Genomic DNA, 22,667 nt, shown 5'->3' with positions numbered 1-22,667 from the left:
CAGCTATGCAATATGAAGCTTGTTGGGGGAATGGCATTTAATTATATTGAAATTTAATTTGATAATGTATACTCGATGTATAAACTTCTGCTCTGAAAACAGCAGTAATTCTTGGCATGTTACTAAAGTATCTCTGGGGACTTTTTTGCTTCGTGGTTCTCATTCAAAATTTACTACTCTTTATGCAAAGGTTTTCTCTAGCAAGTTATTATTTTTGTTGTTATTGTTTTATTTCCTTTTTATATCCTTGGAAAATGCAGTTGTTTATTTTTGCAGGAATTTTCCTAAATTTTTGTAAGCTTCATCTTGGTGGGTGCAACTCAGAAGCCTGTGACAAAACTCCCCTGATTTACAATGCAACAAAAATATCTGCCTATATTTTACATAAAACTGATTAGTTTGTATTTATTTTAATTGTAATGATCTATACTTTCTAAAACCATATAAACCATATTTCTTCTAAATTTATCCTATATAATTTTAAGCATTTACATTACTTAAGGTGAACTCTAAGCCCATTTTAAAGAATACAGGTTTTTTAGTATACTTCTTCTATGAATGTGTGTGTGTGCAGTTACCATTGTTACCAAGCATCAGGAAAACACAAAAAGAAATTTCTCAGTGCTAAAACACAAATATCCTTTCACTATCATTATACAACTTACTTAGGATGCAACAATTCAGTTTTGTCAATTATTTCATTGTAGCTTACAAACGTTTGGAAAAGCTTTGATGAGCTAAAAATACATCTGCTTACTGTGTCAACCAGATGAAAATTTTAAAGCAGCTTATTTAGAAATTGTCTTTTTCTTATTGCTAAAACATGTGTTTGTAACCAGCATCTCCAACCTGCTCTTCAAGTGAGTACGTGTGTGCAAGCGGAGGCTGTATTTCGGCATCTTTGAAATGTAATGGAGACTATGACTGTGCTGATGGATCTGATGAGGTAGATGACAAATTTCTGTTGATCACACCCCTCCACCCACCACCCCCACCCTCCCCCCACTGTCTGACATGAAATTTGTTAACAGTTCTAGATCTGAAGATAAATACAAGGGCCAATGGGGGTTTTTTTGCATTCATTGAACTCTGTCAGATAACTTAGCCCCATGATTTTAGTTCCCTGGTAGTTACACTGCATTGTGTTTGTTTGCTCTGAGGACACCTTTTGGAGTAGACAAATTTGTTTCCCCCAAGTCAAAACGTGAGCATGGTTCTGGGTGAGTTTGCTTCAAGGGACTGCTCCGTACTCACAGCGTGGACTAGTTTGTGTCACGTTTGGCTCCCTCTGTCCTCTAGATTAATTGAACACAATCCTAACAGGCACCTCAGCCTCCATGGGCCTTCTTGCCATGCTCTTTCTACGTGTTGCACTGTTGATATTTTCTAACAAAAATTACTACCTGCATGAACAATTTGAAGAAAAAAAGACCAAAAAGAGTTGTTACTTCTCAGAGCCATAAAGGTGCTAGTTACGAGTATGAAGGGTGCCTGAACCGAATGCTACACATCCTCATCAATGTGGTTATGAGCCAGTTCACTCTAACTGGTCTCATGTCTAGGGTCATTCCTTGTAGGGTTGTTGGCTTCACAAATGTAAATGTAGCCATTGTTTCCTTTGCTAATACTGAGCAACATAAAGTAATAATATCAGAACTATCAGAACTTATATAATGTGTGGTTACAATTTCACTTGGACTTCAATAACTATTTAAATTGCACAGTGTGTCTTCAGGGACAACTTTATTGTATTAAATCCGTAGGACAATGAAAAACAGTGTTGGCAAATTTTATTAGGTTTGTCTTTAGTATGTTGTTGCTCTCATTCATTAATACTTAGTTCATTTCTGTATTCGTACAGATAGATTGTGTAACAGAATGTAAAGACCACCAGTTTCGATGCAAAAATAAAGCCTACTGTATCCCTGTCAGATGGCTTTGTGATGGGATCCATGACTGTGTGGATGGCAGTGATGAAGAAAACTGTGACCAAGGTGAGAAACACTTTTTTTTAAAAGTCTTACTTTTTTAAATTATTATTTTATTTATTTTATTTAGTAATACAGGTTGTAAGTTAGTGGTACCCTGGCCATTCTCAGTGATAAAATGAAAGCTCTGTGACCTTCTTCAACAAAGACAGTATAGCAGCTTCACAAGCAATTTACAAGAGGAAACAAAACTTACATTTTTTATGACTCCCGGCTTGTTGTTCCTTTGCATTTCCTTCCTCAAGGACCAAAAGGTTGTGTTATTACTGGAAGCATTCTGTCTCATCAGGGAAATCTGTAATAAGTCCAGTTAATTTACAGTTTTATAGGCAACAATAAATTAAAAACCCATGCAATATAATGAAAAATTGCTAAATAAGTAATCCTAAGACCCCAGTTTTTTATTTTCTTCTGTGGAGATGAAATGTTGCAGCTAACCAGAACCCATAAAACCACATTTTGAATTTTCAGTCTCCTTAGAGAAAAGAAATACGCACATAAGTTGATTCACATGAAGCTAAACACTATGCTCAGACTGTCATGCTCGTGATTAACCTTCCAAATAGGTTTCTGTGAACTACATCTGTTGAACTAATTCTCATGGTTGCTGATGATATTTTTTTTAACTGAACCTTCCTTCAGCTACCAGGCAGTAGCAGTGTAACTCTGCCCAAAATTCTTGGTAAGTGTAGTAAATCATTAATTGTTGCAAATGCAGAAATTCTTATTCAAATTATAGAATTCTTCTCAAAAGCAAAACTTTACTCAGCATTTTGTCAGCTTCTTAATTTTTCCAGATTTTCCTTCTTTTCTTTTCTTCAAAGTGAGTAGTTCTGTGATCTACAGTCACATAATGTGTGTAACTTCAAAAGCATAATGCAGCACAATAATAAGTAATAATAATCAGGGATGAAGCAAGAGTAAAATAGCCTTCCCTTATTTTGTTGAAAGTCTATTAAGCAACACCACTAAAAAAAAGAAGTTATATGGGATGATTAAACTTGAATGAGAGACCAGAAAATGAAGAAAAGGGGAAGAATGTTCCAAAGATGTGTAGATGCAAAGAGAAAAACATCCCATTTGGAAGTGTTGAAGTGAATTGTTCTAAGAAGACTAAGATAACAAAGTTTTAAAAAACTTCTAGTCCATTTTAAAACTGCTTTTAAAATATCTGGACTTTATCTCTTTAAAAAGCAATGAAGTGTAAGTAAATAGCAACACACTTCTTTTCTCTGAAGCCCACATTATTCTTTGGCTAGCATAATGGACCTTCTCTGAACTGCAAATTGCTTATAATGCAATAAGAAGCCTTTTGCCTAGTTGGTTATTGCTGCATTACTTTGTATTTATGTCACAATTATGATTTCTGTTATAGAAATCTATCCTATAAAGGAATTATGACAGGCAGAGCAATCATATGAAACAAATGCCAGTTTATCTCACTGATAACTAATTTTTTCCTCTTTGGAAATGCAGCAGACGCGAATGGAGTTTTATTCTACAGCATTCTAAAACAATCTCCGTAATATTTATTTGTAGCCCACTGTGCATATTTATAAATATAGTACCTTTCAATCTTACTATACAACTAGAATTATGGTTATACTGTGATTACGCACACAATTATTTATATTCATGTCTTTCATCATGAATCATACTTGAATTTTATATATTTTTTCCTTGGATAATATTAAAAAATATTTCTGTTAATGTTTGTAAATTATATTTGCAAAAGGCAGTGAATTGTATTTGGTAACATGGTGTGAGAGTTCCCAACATCCTCTTACATGGGTATTTCATGCAAATTAATTTCCTAAAAAAAAATTTAAACCATTCTGAACCCTTTAGAGCAAAAGAAAGATTTCTGTTGATTTTAATGGGCTGTGAACAGGGCACTGGATGAATAAGTAAAAAGCCGCTGGAGCTTGATCTAACCATATAGGGTAGGTATAATGCATTGAGGTAAGCCACAGTGAGAGTTTTGGTGTTACCGTATAATGTTTCATTGGTTCCTCCTCTGCAGGTACACAGCTTTATTTCTTTTATACTCTGCTCCTCTCAGGAAACTGACAATCCAGTTACCATAAAAAAATGTGACATAGAAAATTGATTTCAAGAAGTTTCCATAACTTCATAGATTGCTAGGGGTAAAATTTAGTCATAATTTTGAAACAAAAATTTACTGCTACACATACTAAAACTAAATCCAACTTGAACTAGTTTATAAAGCTTGAGCATTCCAGCTTAAAAAAAAAAATTATCTCACCCTCTGTTCCATTTTGTTAGATGATTCAGAGTTCAATCAATACTGAAGTTACATGGAAGAATTTCTTCTTGCTCCATTCTGTGTTCAGTAAATATCCTAATGAGAAATTTCAGAAGTTACAAAGAGGAAGAGACTGTTGGAGGTCACCTAGTCTTATCCACTTTGTGCCTGCATGATTAGATCTTCCCCGATTACAGAGTTTATACTTGATGGGGCTGTTACAAGCCTGGGCAAGCCTGTTACTTCTCAGGAGAAGACAAAGGTGCTGCTTCGTGGCTAAGGACTGCAATCACTTTGTCTCTTCTGAACACGACGCGTGGCTCAGAGGGTGGGGGTAGGAATAGGCAAGGAATCAGACATTCATGTGAAACAAACGGGCACTGAAGTGGCCTTTCACAAATTTGCCCGTATTTCTGTGTTCTGGTTTGTACCATTCTCTGACGCACAGATGTACTGATGCACCCGGCCAGGTCTGCTCTGAAAGGGGCATCACCGAAGGCAGTTACGGACAGGAATAGTGCAGGCATCCCCTGGCTAAATGCAAGGGCAGCGTGCCTAGCTAGTGGGCTGGCAGCGTCGGTCTAATAACTGCCCTTTCTAGACAGGGCAAAGAGGTAATTCCTAGCTAACAGTCATGAGAAGAATGTGAAAAAAGTGTGTGGTCGAGGAATAGATTGTTAAATGAGTATTTCTCTCTGCCTCTCCAACCCTTTTATTTGGGATCTGTTCATTTAGTTACGGTACATGTGTCGTTCTCTGCAGGTAGTGAGTGATAAGCTGTTGTCCTGGTTTTATCAAGAATTTCTGTTCTTTCTTTTGTCTTTCTGTTTTTCTGTTGTTGGTTGTTTTTTTTTTCCCTGTCATCTTTTCAACGTCCCAGGGGGAAATATATGTAGAGCTGATGAATTCTTGTGCAACAATTCCCTCTGCAAACTACATTTTTGGGTTTGTGATGGCGAGGATGACTGTGGAGATAACTCCGATGAAGTTGCTGAAATGTGTGGTATGGCATTACATTTTTCAGTGCTTTTCATGTAGTAAAGCAAGAAATTGCATGTAACATACATAAATATATAAGGACATATGCATCTAAGTTTTCTTTATTGTACTTTTAGAACAGTAGCTTCACATGTGGGATACAGCTTTCTGTTCATGGTATTCATGTAATTTCAGATAAGATTTTAATCTTTTTGTAGGAAATGCACAGATGGGAAAAAATTACTTCTACATTGAAATATTGGTCACCTTACTTCCTTTGTTATTTTTCTGTCATGTTTACTGATTCTCAAAAAGAAGCATAATTACCCTTATCACATAAAATAATTTCATTCCCTAAATGAAGAATGTATATCCTAAACACTGTTGAAGTGTTATTCCATTAGGTACCAGAAGTTAAAATCAAGTACCATTCATATGCCAAGTACAGCTGCGTTCCTATGCCTGCTTATTGATTTAATAATGAGACATTAAAGAAGGTTCAAGAATACTAGCTGGGTAATAGCTGGTTCCTTTTTTTTTAATATACAGTAAAATTTCCATGCCCTCCAACCAGACCGTACAGATGTAGAAACAACAGGGTTTGTCTACGACTTGAGCAGATTTGCAATGATGTTGATGACTGTGGTGATAACTCGGATGAAGATCACTGTGGTAGGTGGTATTACCTTTCAAGGTATTCAGATCAAAGAAAACAACTTGAAGGCAAGCTTTGTTACAGAGATCTGCTTGTCCTTCAGTAAAGCTTAACTGGAGGTTAGTAGATCAGAATTCGAAAGAAATTAAGCCTGAAATCATTTTCAGTTGCTTAAGTGTTTCATGGTGATTCCCATTCGTGTGTGTCTAAAATAATCTAAGATTCATAAATACTGATTTATTTTTCTCTTATTAATTTACAATATATAGATAAAATGACATATAAAGCAAGACCGTGTAAAAAAGATGAGTTTGCTTGTAATGATAAGAAATGTATTCCAATGGAGCTGCAGTGCGATTGGTTTGATGACTGTGGAGATGGTTCAGATGAGCAAGACTGCAAAATAAGTGAGTTTGGCTGACAAGATATGTTTTTGTGACTGTAGTAGAAAAGAAATAATTAACAGAAATTTTCATCCATGCAAAACCTACTCAACAACACAGAAATTAATTAAATTTAAAGCTTTTTTTTTTAGTTAAAAAAGAGGTAATTCTATACAAATTTTATAGCAATTCAGGTTGTAGTGGTTTTTAGAGTAGTTCTTGAGGTTTTGAAGTATTTTGTTTGATGTTTACAACAAGATAAATTTTAGTATTAAATTCTTGATGTGAAATAAATTATCTCAATTAAATGCTGTCAATTTACATGCATATGTAGGTAAATAATGTAATGTCATGCATTTGTTTAAAATTTACCTGATACTTTTTTAACAGAAAGATAAATTTGTTATTTGTTTTTGTTATTTAAGATCTCATTTTTAACAGTTTAAACACATATATCAGCGGGTTTTTAGACATTTTGTTTATGTTTAGGTGTCGCTGAATATACATGTGAAGGCAATGTGAATCCTTGCGGAGATGATGCATACTGTAGTCAAACAAAAACATCCCTATTGTGTCAGTGTAAACCTGGGTTTCAGAGAAACAGGAAGAATAGGCAATGTGAAGGTACAGATCTTTTCCATCATCCCTCACTGTAGAGTATTAAAAGTCAACTGCACAGTCAACTTTCTATGCTAGAGAAGGAGATACGTATCACATTCTTTTTTTCAGCAAGTAAAAACTTTTTCATAGCTATGGATTAAGAAATCAGGAAAAGAAACTTAAAGGATTTACTAGATGTAGGCTTATGCATATTATGTGGAAACAGTATCAAAGATTAAGATTGTTTGTGAATGTCAAAAGTTTCAGGTCAGACCACTAAATGATTTAATAATTTGAGGGATAAGTTGGTGATTTAAGGTCTGCTATATTATTTAAGTGAGCAGTTGGGACTGGTATTAAAGTTGGTATACAAGAATATTTTGAGATGATTGAAATAATGAAGATGTGTGAAACAGAACTGAAATGAAAACAAACAGATTTAAAGTGAAATTTCTTAGAAAATGTAGTCTTAATATATATGATGCCACACTGGTCAGGAAAAAAGGCATAGTTGTTATAATGAAAAAGTTGATCAGAAAGATAAGATGAATGTACCTTCCCAAAGAAAAGGTTGTGAATTAATTTTCTTACTCATGAGCAGTAACTTAAAGAAAAAAGTGGGAGATCACTTCAGTGGGATTATCAAAGTGAAATACATACTTGCATACAAAAACTTCATTGTTTGTCTTTTAAGAAAAATTATACACAGGGGCTTTTCCATCAAGGGATAATCACATAATTTTGACTGTACCAGAAGCAGATATATTGAAGATAATTGTTACAGACATTTTCATTCTCAAAGTTGATTTCAAGCTCTAATGATAATAGATTGATATAGGAAGGGTGGAGAAATAATACAAGAAAATCTTTCTGAGATATGTTGGTTGCAGCAGAAATAACATTAGTGATGATTGCAGAAGACTTCTTTTACTGTTGCAAGATAACACCAATGTTTGAGTTCCTTTTGTTCATCTGCTTTGTTCCATGATTTTCCAAACATCTTAAATAATAGTGTATTAAGCTATAAGTGTATAAATTACAATTATTTTCCTTGTAGATATCAACGAGTGTATGGTATTTGGCACCTGCTCCCAACACTGCAACAATATTAAGGGGTCATATAAATGTGCATGTGAGAAAAACTATAAGGAGAGGAATAACAGCTGCATAGCAAAAGGTAAGGCTATACAAATCAAAATTGAGAGTAGTAAATAATTTGTTATGTACATGGTTGGTAACACTAATGTGTTGCATATACAGTTTGGTTTTACATTAGTATTTCTTGCATAGTGCACAGAAATAATTCTCAAAACCACTCAGATTTTTACCTGTCATTGTGGTAAGCAGTATATTCTTATCGCTTCCATGTAAATGTACATACTTAATATGAAAGTCTATTTCCAGCTTCAGCTTTCTCTATTTACAAAAATATATACACAAATAAGAAAAAAATAGGTTATATAATAGCAAGCTTGTAAGTATTCTGGTGAAGATTTAGAAGCTGGAGAGAAGAATCATTTTTTTCATAGAAACATGTTTTAGGACTTTAGGAATAAAATAGTATTTGGAGTTACCATGTTTTGCTTTGTCTTCTTGAGAAATCTTATAGAAGTCATTTAAGTCGACTTTTTCTAAGTACAGTCACCTAAGAATGTAATCCTATAAACCAGCTGCCTAGTTCATGGTCCAGTGAACGTAAAGAAATGTACACACATCGATGCTATTTCTGTCTTTCATAAGGCATTGCACAAAATGGAAGTAAAACTGAGTATGTAGCTTTTAAATCATTTTAGAAACGGAACAAGCAATAACCCAGCTGCCTGAGTAAAGTTAACATAACATTTATGGATCTCTACCTGAATAACTGAAAGTATGGTCATACCATTTCACCTGCAATTTAGTGAAATTTTGCTGTGAATTTGACTTGCATCTCCACTTGGAGTCTTCACTGCCGAATGAGTGTCGTAGTTTCAAGGTGCAGCCCCGTACACATCTCTGTGGTGCACAGCTATCAGCTGTACCTGATTGGGACCTCATGGCCAGTAACCACATGTTGTGGCCATACATCTAGAACCTTAACAGCTGGTATAATGTTAATTCCAGTCCTTCCTTCTTTGTAGCACACCCGTTAGTAATGTAGGTTCACCATGCTGGGTAGTTAGATAGCGATGGTCAGATTTTTTACATGCTCTGTTCATGTTTTCGTGAAGCAAACTTACCATGGGAAGATTCTACTAATGAATCATTAGTAGTTTCCTCTATACATAACGTGGACTCTGTCAGGATTTAGCATCATTGCCTATCACTGAAGAAGCAGTCAAATTATGACATGGGAACAAACAAGCTTACTAGTTGGGGGTGGTGGCTTGTTATTGTAGAAGCACAGACATTATTCTGAGGGCTTATAATTTAAAACTCTGGGAATCATTATCCTACCTCTGAATTCTTCACAAGCTTCGTTTCTATTGTAATACAGTTAATGTGTACGTCTTTCCCACATTGATACTTACTTTAATGGAAATCCTTTTTCTTCTTGTACTTAGCAGGAGCAAGGGAACATTTTTTTTTTTGTTGTTATATTTCATACTGACAAGGAGGAAATGTGTTGGACAGACATTATTATAAGTTCAGTCTCAGTGGATAAATGTGATACAAATTGGAAAACTAAAAAATTGCAAATACATTCTAATATATCCAGCAGATTTCAAACTTTCTCAAAATTTAATGAATTTAGAGCATTTTCTTGTGAATAACGTACTTTGCAACATATGAATCAAAATGATAACTAGCTATTCGTAAATACCTCTCATCCACAGGTACCTATAAATGTTCACTATCTGAAATGAGGAGATAGAAGACACAGCTGCACATATTCTGTAGCAGCTTTGGTCCAGTTTGCTCGTGTTGCAATCCGTTTCAAAACTTTGCTTCCTTCACTAAAGATAGGATGTTTCCATTTCTAATTTCCAATTGAGCAGTTTAAAATAATTCTTATTGTCAACTTTGTGTTCCTTTAATATATACATTTATGATCATCTAGATACAACATTCATATAAAAAAAGATGTAGCGATTCATATGGGCTTAATACATAATATCCCCTATTTTTTTTATGTTTAAAGTGTTCAAATTCTTATATTACATACTCCTTAAAATATAGTTTTAGGTGTCACAGTGTGAGCTTCGACTCATTGAAACAATATACTGGTGTCAGAGTATGAAGAGTTGCATTTACTACCCAGTATATGTGAGTGTTTTTGCAGTCAGAAAGTAATTTTAACATAGGAATTTACCAGATAAACACCAAGAAGCTACTTGAGTGAAAAGCACTGATTTTGCATTAGTTGACATTTACCTTATTTTTGTTTCATTATAATAATCCCTAGGCTCTGAAGATCAAGTTCTCTATGTTGCTAATGACACTGACATCCTGGGTTTTGCATATCCATTCAACTACAGTGATGTTCATCAGCAAATATCACATATTGAACATAATTCAAGGATAACTGGAATGGATGCATATTTTCAAGGGGACATGATTGTTTGGAGTACTCAATTTAATCCAGGAGGGATTTTCTACAGAAAACTTCACGATAAAGAGAGAAGGCAAAGTAACAGTGGCTTAATAGTAAGTGATCAAAATCAAAGATTACATGATGCAAATTTATTTTGATATACCTTTCTGTTCTGATTATCTATAATAACATGTGCTGATTTAATAAATTAAGATGTCTATGTGAGAATGATTTTATTCAAGTTGTATATGTGTCTACTAATGCCTTTCCATTCAAGACTGACAGATGTGGTCACACAACTGTAGTACTTTAAAGTTTTCCACAGGGAAATAACCAGTGTGTTACAATCTTTCCAAGCTTCTATAGCATCAAGATTTTGTATTTTAAGGGAGACAAGACAGAATATAATAGACCTATATATGCAACATGTGGTTTAAAGAAAAGCATGAATTTCAAAACCTTGGAAGGCAGAACATGTATATAGGTCAAAGACAAGCTTCATTTCTATAGTGACCATATAAACCATAATATCGGTAAAGCTATGACAAATATTTAAAAGTCAGAACAATAAACATTTATATGTTGAACTGAATATAATTTGCATATCCAAAATCATCTTTTGAATAAGCATAAATGTAATTTTGCACTTCACAGCAGAAAAGTGGATTTTTATAACCTAGGGTAATTTAAAGTGGGCTTTACCTGAAAATAAAATAAATGCTGATTGCTACTCATTTTGCCTAATATATTTCTACAACATTCTCAGGAAGTGTTAGTGCTGAATTGAAGATAAATATGTGATCCTTACATTGGTGTTTCTATAATGCCGTAAATTTAGAAGTTAGTTATTTATTTTACTTTTTATTAAATGTGATGGCAAAGGAGAATTTCTAATTTTTTCTTGGGCAGTAATAAATCAGCTTAGAAAAAACACCTGTGTGGCTGTTTCCTTAAATGTTGGAGAGGTGACAGTGATGACTGTATGTTCACATGAATGTAGGAATCGCCAGCAGTGGTAACAGTAGGCTAATCTCTCAGGTATCATTCAGTTCTTACACCAAATCTGAAATCACTTCTCAGTACCTTTTATTCAAGGATATCTCCTTTGCAAATGAACGACATTCCTGATTTTGATGCCAGCAGGGCAAAAATCCTGGGGATGCAGACAGCAATGGGCACTGACAATACCTGGTGTCTGTGATGGCATATATATAGACAGAGTGGTTAAAAACCCACGCTTCCACCTGCCCAGAAAAACAGGGGTCTAGATTTTGGTGACAGAAAGTGTATGTAAAGTAGATCTAAAGCAGAAGATTATTCCTAGCATTTCTAGTAGGTCAGGTGTGCCATTTGTGTTTTGGGAAAAGATGTTTGGATAACCTCTGTACTGAAGATATGGAGTAATTCTACTGTGATGTGTTTTTCTCATTTGAATGTTGCAGATACCTGTACCTAAGAAATCCTGACAGACATATCCCTGTATGGAGTTCATTATTAGAAAAGAACTTGTAAAATCTTGTGAAATTAAAGTTTTTGAGGGGTTGTTGTTGCTTATTTTATTTCTTCTTGGTTAATATGCAGGTGTCTTTTGCAAGGATAAGGGTAGTCTGCTGACCAACAGCCTCTCTAATGGATCTACACCTGCTTACAGGTCCATACAATTGAACATAACCTTCCTGGAGACTTCTTCAGGGATTGAATTTTTCATGGCTGATTTGACATTGTCTCCCTATTTAAATTAATAAAGATAAAATGTTCTTAGAATTACAATTATTTTTCTGAAGTACAGAAATACTTTTGCTTTTTGTGTCTGTTTACCATTACATTACTATACAAAGTACACTTTCTAGTCAGTTCCTCTTATTTCAAAACTATTGGGAAAATTACGTTTTGCTTTATGCATCATTTTCCCCTGCCTCTTCAGTAGAGGCAGATGCTCATGAAGATTCTTGGTCCAAGCCATCCAAAGCTTCTTACCAAAAAATAGGCGGAAAATGCACAGGCTGTATCTGAATATATCTTGAACACATTTCATTTATATTTGTAAAACATTTACTTTGCATTGTGCTAAACTATTCAGAATATTTTCTCAGTGTTATCTTATGAATACTCAAATATTATTGCCTTATATTTAACTGATCAGTAGGTTAATTGGTTTTATAGCATTGCTGTAATGTTGTCACTTAAATTTGGTTTTGAAAAGCTTGAGAATTCCTTAATTTAGCCCAAGTTTTTTGATGGAGAAGTTTTCAAAGGTTACATTATAACTTTTATATCTAGACTTTGATATGTAAATCAGGACAGTAAACTTGAACAAAGTCACCTGCATTTTCAGGTAATTGCATTAATGCAAAAATCCATCTCAACTGAAATTGCTCCATGGAATTAGCATATCAAGAGTCTTCCTCAGAGAATACCTTTAAGTACCTCTTGTATTTTTCTGCGAAAAAGGGTTTAAGCTTGGTACAAACTGAAGCGTTAAAGGAAATAGTATGTATCAACTCTTCAGAGTTTACTGGCGGATGCAGAGAAGAGTTGCATTCCAATTGAATTAAGACTGTATAAATGAATTGGTGATAACATGTGCAGCTGTTTACTGACATAATCCTTGGGGAGAGATGTATTAGTTATCTGAAGGACTATTCGACACACAGTAACTTGACACTTGAACTCAGGTGATGTTTTTCATGGAAGAGGACACAAAGCTGAACACTGAAATAATTGTATGGCATAATAGGAAGAAAAGCGTAGGATTTGTAGTGTATCCAGTCAGTATATTAGCAGCTCGCTCCAGCCTCAGTGTTCTGAGAGCTTAACGAGACTCTTAACCGCTCTTGCAAGATATCCAATATATCCCAGTGTTTGCCCCAGGCCGTTGTGAAATTCAGCGTATCACTGTGAACGGAAACAATTTCTAGACTGTTTTCTCTAAATAGCGTTAATTTATTGTTTTACCTTAAAGCTATAGCTCTGTATGGGTGAAGTTTATGTACTTAGGAGAGACCCTCTCTTTCTGGAATCAACTGGTTGGGATTTTTAAATGATCCTACTTATGTAACAGAAATAGTGCTTAGGTGAACCGGGCTGCTCGTCTGTCGAGGAAAATTCTCTGTGTCTGCACGTCAAAGTCTAAAAGTTTTCTAGTCTTATTGTTTCTCAGTTATTTTTACTATTCCAAATATATTAGATAATGTTTTATTTTTAATTAAGATATTTTATGCAACAAGAAATCATTGGTTTACTTTATTCCACACCAATGTCATACCAAGATTCTCTGAAGTAGAGAAAATATCACTTCACATGTGCTAATGGTATAAATTAGATTTGTAATTTAGTCTTTCTGTGTTAAAATGCTAAGCATTGCAAGGTCACGGGTTCCTGCTGCACGTGTACATGTTTTCTGCTGTCAAACTCAACTTTAGGGGTTGAAATTTTTTCTGTAACCTAACATTATATCAAAATGGTTTCCAGGTCCAAGCTTTTATGACTGCAGGTTTTTTTTGTTTTTTTTTTTTTTTTTTTTTTCAGTTCCTTACCTTTAAAACAGGTTTTATGGTAGGCAGCAGTTCTGATCAGAAGTCACCAAGCTGACAGGGTCTGTAGTTGTGCAGAGATTACCATGCTATAAAAGGTGTTTAAGCTTCAAACCCCAATTTTTCTAATAAGTTGTAGTATGTTATATTTAGCACCGAAGTGGGTTAAAATAACTGTAGAAAATACTAATGTGATTTTGTATTTCCATCCTTATTCTCTATGCAAAATCATTCTTCAAAATTAACATAATCCAAATAAGCTATTAGATAAAAGCTCATTTACAGTAAGTAATTTTCCTAGACAGTATGAGAAGATGCATAAGACATCCGAAATATGATGTAGCTGGGCTGAAACTTAATGAACACAACTGAGAATTACACAGCCATGGCATTAGCTAGTAGATTTTATTCTCTTATTTTTTTTTTTTTTTTAAATCTCTTAACAGCAGATGGCTCCTTTCCATTTCTTCTGATTGTCTCCTTGTTCATTTGATCTTTAATATGCACCCCAGTGTTACTGAAATTTCACTTCTCTTGTACTGTTGACAAGAATGAGAAAAAGTCAGTGTTAGTAAGCAACCCAACCTTGCTCCAGGATCTTTTTAGGATGTCCCTTTGCCTCATCTGCTTCTACTACCATTTTTTTGGGAGCTGTCTCTCACTCTACGTGCTAACTCCCATCATGTGCTTACCAGGCTCCAAAAAAAAGCAGTCTTACTGTCCACAGTGGTTCTTGAACAGTCCAAAGGCAGGCAAGGGGCTGTGCTGCCCATGACAGCTGCCCTCCCTTTAAAAGAATATTTGTTTCAGCATTGTAAACCAGTACCATTAACCCTTGCAGTCTCCCAAGTAGTAACTGGAGATCTGCAGGTATGAGGGGCTTCTTGACACAGTTGCCTGAATATTGCCCAGAATTAAAAGGAGTTGTGGTTAAAAATACAATAATGCTTAACTAAAAATACCTACATTTTTGGGTATCTTGTCCTTTACATGAATGTTGCTTGGATAATGTAACAAAGAAAAAAGTCATTGCATGCAAATTCTGCATTTATTAAAAAATTTAAAAAAATTGTGGTATTTCTGGCAGCATATGCCACCAGTATCATAATTTCATAACAAGGAATTATGATACATTATTTTGTTTAACTTTAATAAATATCACTGTGGCCCTGTTTTTAAAGAAATATTGTTTGTAAATGCAGTGATTGATTTTGCTGCTTTAATACTCATCTAAATAGAAAGTCAGGGTTCTGAATATCTCTAGAACATGCATTCTGTGACATTTTTGCAGAACTAAATGTTTATGAACAATGATCTAAATTCACCCTTGCAGTCCTATTATTTTACCTAGAGAATGAAATGACCTTTATTTTATGATGAAACTAGTGTACAAATGTCTTTGTGGTATTAGGGAACTCTGACACCTGAAGAAAACAAGTTATTCTAGGATTTTCTTTCCTGATTTTTCAGTTATGTAGCTTAGTAGCATTCCATTACTGCATTTGTCAAGGAATAGACATTTTTTTTTCATAATTTAAGTTGGTGTCATTATAGGTAAACAGGCAAACAATTGCATATGTATTTAGCTCATGCAGGTCTTTGATTTTTTTTTTTTCTTTTTTCTTTTATGGTATGCTGCATTCATGTTAGAAATGATTGGCTAGACATATTTTACAGATTTTTACTCTTTGAGGGAATGCTAGTAAACTTTAGAGAAACTTGTTCATTGGTAACTCCTATTTGCCTTACAAACTTCTGTCCTTACAACCATTTTTGGGGATCTAGGCCTTAACGATAACTGAAATCATGACAGGGATACTACATTTTAGAATTGTGAAGTTATAATCAGTCACATTATAGTACGTGAAGCTGAATATTGCAGTAACTCTGCTTGTAATTGGTGGTGGAACACGGAAGCAGTTACCAGGAAGGGAAGAGAAACACTTACATAATTCCTTGCAATTGTGTGCTAGTATGGGTCGGAATGCAGAATAAACTTTATGCAGCGGTTTTATTTATCCTTGGCAGACGGCTGAGCAGCCACACCTCAGGATGGTCTCGAGCACTGTTTTCACTGAGGGATGGGGTGGGACATCACACCATAGTTCTGCACGGAGTATAGTAGCTGTATATATAATCTCAATTCTTCCTTTTCCTTTGCTTTTGAATTACAGTAAGTAACAGCTAGTTGCTTCAGTATCAGTAGTTCAAGAAGTTCAGGCCCAAGAGTCTTTTTGTTATTGTAGGTAGCATTAGGCTTGAGAAAACAGGTTTGAACTGTTCTGCATTGAACAGAACTGTCAGCAGATCACTTAGAGCTTATCTTCTACAGGTGGAATTGGTGTCTTTCCAATACAGTGTTTTAAAATATTTTGCCGTGTTAATGGTAAAATTTACTTAACTGCCAAACATTGCATAAATCCTTGACAATACAGCTGCTGTATTCATTTCCATAAATCTGACTTTAACATCTGTTCCTTTTAGTGTCCAGAATTCAAAAGACCTAGGGGCATTGCTGTTGACTGGGTTGCTGGAAATGTTTACTGGACTGATCATTCCAGAATGCATTGGTTCAGCTACTACACAACGCACTGGACTAGTCTGAGATACTCCATCAATGTAGGTCAATTGAACGGACCTAACTGTACCAGGCTCCTTACAAGCATGGCGGGAGAACCATATGCAATTGCTGTAAATCCCAAAAAGGGGTATGTATGTTGCAACATTACTCTGTTTTAGTAATTCAAACAAAAATGCAAAATAGAGAAATAAAATTATGTTTACAAATGTCTAAACTTTTTCAAGTAATTTACTTAACTGTCCTTCCCAATTTACCTGTGTGTAAATCAGGATCTTTCATCTTTCAGTTAGATTGAAAGGCTCATAATCATTTAATGTCAGTGAAGTGTTTTGAGGTTCTGTATAGGCATCCAGCTTATTTTTTATGTTTAATACTTCTAGGATGATGTATTGGACAGTTATTGGGGATCGCTCTCACATAGAGGAATCATCTATGGATGGTACTCTGAGAAGGATATTGGTTCAAAAGAATTTACAAAGACCTACAGGTATATAGCTTATCGATTTTTCCTAATTATATGAGGCTTGCTAACTCAATGTATATTTCTTGGCTGAATTCCAGTTTCTCAGTTTGCAGATAAAAACTTCTTAAAATATTCATTCTGATTATTCATATGCCGTTGCTAATAAAATTCTTAGTTTTGTTTTCAAATGATACATCTTAATATGACTTAAACTTTTGTAACAAAGCTTAACATGATGATTTCACAAAGCAGTATCAAAGGACTGTATATAATCGGTTAAAATATGATTTGTTCAATAACACTGAACAAGCCAGATCAATTAAGCGAACACCAGTTAGTTTTGAGACACATTTTTTAAGAACACGTTTGAAATCTCACTGAGTATTCTAGTTACATTCCTGAATACGCTGCGGAATAGTATAAACCAAGATGTAGGTATTCAAAGAAGCAACAACTCAATTATCTCAGTATTTTACAGGTCTGTTTTGAAGTTTGACAGTACATGTTGAGATCTTGTGAATTACCATTAAGACTCCATTGGCAGGTTAAAAGTAATTTTTATGACAAAGGAAATAATAAATCCAGAATAAAATTTGTCTCTCTTAAATAGCAGCATTCTGTCTTGAAACCACAAATGATTTGTTTGTGATCCATTTTCTCATGCAATCTTTGATGTTTCTCCAGGTTTACAATGATAATTTGTTATTATTGCATTGTAAATTAGAGTTTGTCCAACTTTAGTACGCATATCTATTGAAATGTAGGCTTCTTTCAGGAGGATGCTGTCTGAATATTTAATCATCTCAGGAGCTGCCACTATCACAGCAACAAGTAATAATATTTTCACAGACTGTTAAGTCCCGTGCTAAGGTGGGCTTATGGTGATATGTATGCAAATCATAGTCATCCCTTAAAGGAAACACTCTTTATTGACATTGATTAGATTGAAATGTAGCAACTTCAGAAATTACATGTATGATAAGGAAAGCTTTGAGGAGAGGAAGCTCATGCTCCTTAGGCAAGTAAAAAGCACAATGGTGATAACAATTACCATCAGTAGTAAATTCAGGAAGAATCTTCTGATTATTCAGACAGAAAGACAACAGAATTCTATGTTGATCAGAGTTGTTACGTATTCTTTACTGAACTTATATAAAACATTGTGAACATATCAGATATACAAATCATTAGATTTAGTTCTAGATGCTGGAATTGTGCTTTGTCTCTTATCATCAGTCTGGTTGATTGACAAAGTTATGTCCTACGGAGCCAGTCACCACTTCCTTGATCATTAAAGGGTATTTACACACACTTTTTTGGGTTTTTTTGGTCATAAGGTTTAGATTAGTGAATTTATTGAATTTTGTAGGTAGCAATGGTATCAAGATTATCTGAAAATGCAAGTATTTACTTCTTTCCTGACCAGAAGCAGAACGGCAAGAGCTTTTCTTCATAAAATTTTCCTTGTTATATTTTATATAGAAAAGTTTCATATAAACATTTAACCAGACTTCTGTCTCCTTATAAGGATAAATAAAAAGAAAATTAAAAAATTAGCAGAGTTACCAAAAATGAGCAGACTTTGCAAAGAGGGAATTTCACAAATGCCTTGCCATGGTACAGATTTTCTGTACTTACTGCCTTGAAAACACTTTTGTTGCATCCTTCTATGCTTTGCTTTCTTCACTTCATGGTAGAAAGCAGATGTTTATGGAATCTTAGTTTTTGTCAGGTATTTCACACAGATCCGTGTCTTCAAAGAGGGAATGCAAAGTAAGAGTCCAAGCCTTTAATATTTTCTCCAAAATGAGACTTTACTGCTATTGTTTAGATTAAGTTTAACATTTTACTAAAGATTTGTACTCCACTGCTCTTTAAATTTATTACTAAATACAGTACCTTTACTATTTAAAGTAGAAGAGGGTGAGCGTTTGACAATTTTGGTTAGACTTCACGTGATTTACATAAAAATGACTATCACAGAAATGCTGTATGTATAAACCAAAGATAAATACTGTTTTACATTGTTATCTCTGGTACTGTGAAATATAAACAAAGGATTTTATTTATTATTTGCTATTTAAGTATTCTTATTAAAATGAAAAGAATAATTTAAAGCTGAAGATGGGGACTGCTTCTAAAATATTCCCCCTTACAGGTACCATGTATCACACAGAGCTGACACATTGTGATTATCTTTTACCAGAAATTATTCTCTTTACCTGTATGCCTGAATACCAATGTTTCTTTTAAAAAGGTTTTTTTTAAATGGGGTTGCAAATGTAAACATACTTCACTGCAGACTTCCTCCATTTCTTCTCATCTATCTGTAGCTGATTAATTTATGACCTTAAGATAAGTATTTTTGCTGTTATGTATAATTTCTTTTGATGTATTTTTTCTGACTTACCTACTTACATAAATAGGAAGAAAAATACTTTTCCCCATTATTATTAAAAATACACTACAACTTCAAAAGCTCAGAATTAAATTACTTTATGGTTCCAAGATTTTTTTTCGGTCTGAAGCTTTTGACATGACCTAAAATGCCATATTAATCATTTAATAATCCTCTATGAAACATGGACTGCTTGATTTAACTATGTAGTTATTGCCTGGAGGCTGGGTAGTCACAATGTTATCTATCTTTTATTCTTATTTGTGCCCTCAGTCACTTTTGTGCTTTCTTTTCATATATACGTGAATGTATATGTCTGTCTATATTGCTGTTGTAAGTCTTGCAGCACTAATGTAATTAAAATAATCTGAATTTTAATTCTGTAGTAATTACTGCATGTGAAGCATTGGTGATAAAACCCCCACGGTGATATACTTGTAGAAACAGGAGAGGTTAGGAAGACCCTGTGAGATCTGAATGCCTCGTTTTTAACGTGTGGTCACACTGGTGCTTCTGCTTAGAAATCCATTGACATGATAGATTTTTAGTTGGTAGAGCAAATTACAGGATTAGATTCTATATTTAATTCCCACCTGGTATATATCCCTACCTGCTGAGGAAAATGGGTTTGAAAAGGTACTGACCTCGGAAGAGTAAGTTAAAGAAAGCAAAAAACCATGGTTGCCTCAAGGGGAAGGTTTAAGCAGAAGGTGTTATATTTTCTCCTTGGTTTCCAGTCATGTTTTTTCGTTGTCACCATATTTTGTGTTCACAAGGATGTGAATGATGTAATAATGTACAGTTACACAAAAATATTATTTTTTTTCCAAAATGTTATATATCTACTTGACCTTTATTTTCTTTGTAGGTCTTGCAGTTGATCAGTTCAGTCAGCGTTTGTTCTGGGCTGATTTTGAATTGTCTGTTATTGGCAGCGTTCTTTTTGATGGGTCAGATTCAGTTGTGTCTGTGAGCACTAAACAAGGTACGGAGAGCTTTCATGTGACATTTCTGTTTCATTTGGCTGAAGTTTCACTATTCAGAGAAACTATGTAGGCAGTGATTATTAAGTAATATTTGTTGCTTTTGTTAGGTAATACTTCAGATATTATTGGAACAGATATTTAAGATAAGATAATTTTAGCTTTAGGATAATCTGACAAAGTTACTTTAAGGGAACAAAGATATGTGCAAAAGTCCATGTTTGTTATCAAATTGTTAACTTGAGTATTAATAAATAACATTGTGATTAATATTTACACTTGGCCTCACTTGGACTTACATAGCAACAGGATCACCAGTTAGAAATTAGAGCTGTCTGCACCGCACAGGAATTGTATAGGTGGTAGAACAGTTGACCTGAATCCATTCTGGGAAAAATAATGTGTTTGGCTTTCAGGTCAGTAAGTAATCACACATTTCTACTAACAGAATGTGAATGAGGGAAGTTCCTTTCAAAAGAAAACAGATTCTGGTTAAGCAAACTTTGTCTTTATAGAATTGTGTGTTGGCTTTTTAACAATTTGATTTGATAATATGTGTAACCATTGTTTTTATAGAATTGTGTGTTGGCTTTTAAACAATTTGATAATGTGTGTAACCATTTATGAAATTTGAGTAGACAAGAGAGAAACACATTAAAAAAATTAAAAATGTGGAAGTTGCTTTTTGGGAGGATTTACTAGTGGCCAGTTGGCACTGGAGTTTCATCGGGATCATGTTATATCCAGTGCTACTGGGTGCTTGTACTAATGATCTGGAATGCACCAGAGGGTTCTGAAAGATACTAAAAAAACCTCTCCCATAATCCAAATTGAGGAGGACCAGATTTAAATGAACTTATTCTGGTTTAATAACATTTAATTTCACAATTGGGTCAGTATGCATCGAAATAGTCGTTTGAAGAAAGATCACTTTGAGTGCAGGGATCTGACTACAACCTTCTGTAACCCTGAACAGGTATCTGTGCAGATACCTGATGAGATTTTGGAAGGCAGTGACGACTCCTCATAAATTTGCTCGCACCTCCTTTGGTTATACTATTTCATGGTGGCCAGGCTGTAATCTATTGCAAAATACGTACTTCATGCTTATGCCATGCTCAGTGTTGTGGCTGGTATGAAGACTGACAGAGAGCCTAGATTGTGTTTTAACGTGTCTGAATAGTCATTCATATTTTAAGAATAAATGTGAGGTTATACTTCAAGGGGAGAACAAAAAAAAAAGACACAACAGTGCTACAGGATAGAACATGCGTAAGCTGTTGACTTTCAAAATAATTTATAGCCTGAAAGGGATATACTACACTGTGCCAAATGTAGCAGATTTGGGGTTTATAAAGGAGAAAATGGAGCACAGGAACTTTTTTGCTTCCATACGTAGCATTTAATACTGAAATACAAGATCACTAAAGCAATGTCACCTTTTATCTCCCATTGACATTTGTAGTAACTATGGAAAAATTAAGAGAGATAGAAAAAGGAAAATTGAGGAAATTTAGGAATTGCTTGGCAATGAGATTAAAGACTTCAACTCATGTAATTAAGCAAGCATAAAATAATGAATTAAAAGTATTTTTATTGAAATAAAATGGTGGAATAACATAGTCAGTTCTAAGTATTGATAGAGTGGAAAACCATAGGAACAAACAAAGGCTGATAATTGAAACTAAATACACATGAAATATAAAACCATTTTTACAGTAGATGGGGATAATAGTAGGAACAAGGTATCATAAGGAATGATAAATTCTATTTCTTCATGGCTTCAAGAGGAGATGCATCTCTGGGAAAGAAGGTTTAGTCAGAAGCTATTGCCTTCTTACGTGGGTAAATGAGTGAAATTCTACAGCCAGGTGTGCACAGGAAATCCAGCTGTGCATACGAAATCCAACTGTGTGGTCTGATCGGCCCTTGTAGCTCTTAAAAATGATGAATTTATACAGTTTTAACATTTTATTTTGCATTCATTTGCTATAATTATGAATTAAAATGAGTGTAGTATGAAAGCTACATTCCAAGTATGTTGAGGAGATGAAGAAATGCTTTATCAGAACTTATTTTTTTATGTACAGCAAAATAATCTGTTTCTTCCTTGTCCCATACTTCTAGTTAGTATGTTCCAATTAGTGAGTTGTTACTGTAGGGTTTCCCTACTGTTTAATAATCAATCAGTTTCTGAGGCTGCGTTGTGTGGAAAGCTGACATGAAACTTCAGGTTTTACTTGCTTGTAGTATGGGAAGAGATCATTTTAAGAAGATTGCTTTTATAATGGCAATCTTTGTGGGTACAAACCAACCTTTCTGAAT

At 34.4% G+C, this 22,667-nt stretch overlaps 1 protein-coding gene across 1 annotated transcript in view; it reads left to right on the top strand.

Annotated features, from left to right (window-relative positions):
• LRP1B (LDL receptor related protein 1B) overlaps positions 1–22,667 on the top strand; it is a gene marked incomplete at its 5' end in the record, with an annotated part of 587,496 nt that overhangs the window by 509,315 nt on the left and 55,514 nt on the right. Inside the window, 11 exon segments of the mRNA XM_080399306.1 lie at positions 840–946; positions 1,862–1,994; positions 5,135–5,257; positions 5,782–5,904; positions 6,157–6,294; positions 6,760–6,894; positions 7,928–8,047; positions 10,256–10,497; positions 16,402–16,625; positions 16,879–16,985; positions 20,228–20,344. Coding sequence (XP_080255432.1) covers positions 840–946; positions 1,862–1,994; positions 5,135–5,257; positions 5,782–5,904; positions 6,157–6,294; positions 6,760–6,894; positions 7,928–8,047; positions 10,256–10,497; positions 16,402–16,625; positions 16,879–16,985; positions 20,228–20,344 — 1,569 coding nt within the window.

The sequence above is a fragment of the Falco punctatus genome, assembly GCF_963210335.1.
Source record: "Falco punctatus genome assembly, chromosome: 8".
NCBI lineage: Eukaryota > Metazoa > Chordata > Aves > Falconiformes > Falconidae > Falco > Falco punctatus.
The sequence above is the reverse complement of the archived record's forward strand: the minus strand, read 5'-3'. Positions and strand labels throughout refer to the sequence as shown.